The sequence below is a fragment of the Rutidosis leptorrhynchoides genome, chromosome 7 (genome assembly GCF_046630445.1).
Source record: "Rutidosis leptorrhynchoides isolate AG116_Rl617_1_P2 chromosome 7, CSIRO_AGI_Rlap_v1, whole genome shotgun sequence".
Taxonomy (NCBI): Eukaryota; Viridiplantae; Streptophyta; class Magnoliopsida; order Asterales; family Asteraceae; genus Rutidosis; species Rutidosis leptorrhynchoides.
In genome coordinates, this window is record NC_092339.1 from 325,831,548 (window position 1) to 325,833,053 (window position 1,506).

The 1,506-nt window shown below is 38.0% G+C and overlaps 1 protein-coding gene across 1 annotated transcript; it reads right to left on the reverse strand.

The window, feature by feature from the left end:
* Nucleotides 1-353: 353 nt before the first annotated feature.
* Nucleotides 354-1,106, reverse strand: LOC139860268 (secreted RxLR effector protein 161-like). Its single transcript, XM_071849035.1, has one exon. It carries the CDS (start codon nt 1,104-1,106, stop codon nt 354-356), a length of 753 nt encoding a protein of 250 aa, XP_071705136.1.
* Nucleotides 1,107-1,506: the final 400 nt, after the last annotated feature.

Genomic DNA, 1,506 nt, shown 5'->3' on the forward strand with positions numbered 1-1,506 from the left:
ATCTGATAAATCAATCATTTGATTATATCTTCTAATTCCATCGATAAACATATTGAAACTAATACGTTCATGTAAAGTATTATACGTTTAATACTTTGTTAATATTCTTAAGTTATAATATTGTGCACCTAGTCCCTGGCTAGTCCCTTGGTCAAGTGATCCGCTAGATTTTGTTCCGATCTAACAAAAATAATGAAGATCACTCCATTTGTGATTAATTCATGTACCATGGAATGTCTAACACCCAAGTGTCTAGCCTTACCATTATACATGTGACTATAAGCCTTAGTCACCGTTGAAGCACTATCACAATGCATACCAATAGGAGGAATGGGCTTTGGCCACAAAGGAATTTAATATACCAAATTCCTTAACCACTCTGCTTCATTACCCGCCGCAGCCAATGCAACAAATTCTGACTCCATTGTCGAATTTGTAATACGTGTTTGCTTCTTGGAAGCCAATGAAATTGCCCCTCCACCAAGTAAGAATATCCAACCAGTAGTAGAAGAATGATCTTCCATATTCGTTATCCAACTTGCATCCGAATAACCTTCTAGGATAGAAGGAAAGCTGGTATATGTGATACCAAAGTCCTTGGTTTGCTTCAAGTACTTAAATACTCTATTCACAGCTTGCCAATGGTGAGAACCCGTTTTACTAGTAAATCTACGCAATTTACCCACCGCATAGGCAATATCCGGTCTAGTGCAAGTCATTGCATACATTAGACACCCTATAGCACTCGAGTATTTAAGTTGATACACAGTCGAACCCGTATTGGGTAAGAGCTTAAGAGTATGATCAACGGGAGTACTCACCGGGGAGGTATCCTCAAGATTGAACTTCTTGAGAATCTTCTCAGCATAATGAGATTGAGTTATCGTGATGCCATTGTCACCACGAATGATCCTTATACCAAGAATCACATCCGCAACCCCCATATCCTTCATCGAAAACCTAGATGACAAAAATTTTTTGGTCTTATCAACTTGATCTTGGTTAGTACCAAATATCAACATGTCGTCCACATACAAGCAAATAATCACACCATTCCCCTTGTGATCAAATTTGCTATACACACACTTATCCGATTGGTTGATCATAAAGCCATGAGATAAAAAGACATCATCAAACTTTTGATGCCATTGCTTTGGTGCTTGTTTAAGTCCATACAAAGACTTAATCAACTTGCATATCTTCGTCTCTTGTCCCGACATGACAAATCCTTCTGGTTATCTCATATACACCTCCTCCTCTAAATCACCGTTAAGAAAAACTGTTTTAACATCCATTTGGTGAATAACAAGATTTTTAATGGACGTAAGCAAGATCAACAATCTAATGGTGGTGATACGCGCAACCAGAGCATAGGTATCAAAATAGTGAATACCCTCCTTTTGCGTAAAACCTTGTATGACCAAACGTGCTTTAAACTTGTCAACCGATCCATCAACTTTCATCTTTCTTTTGAATATCCACTTATTGCCCAAAGGTTTACAACCG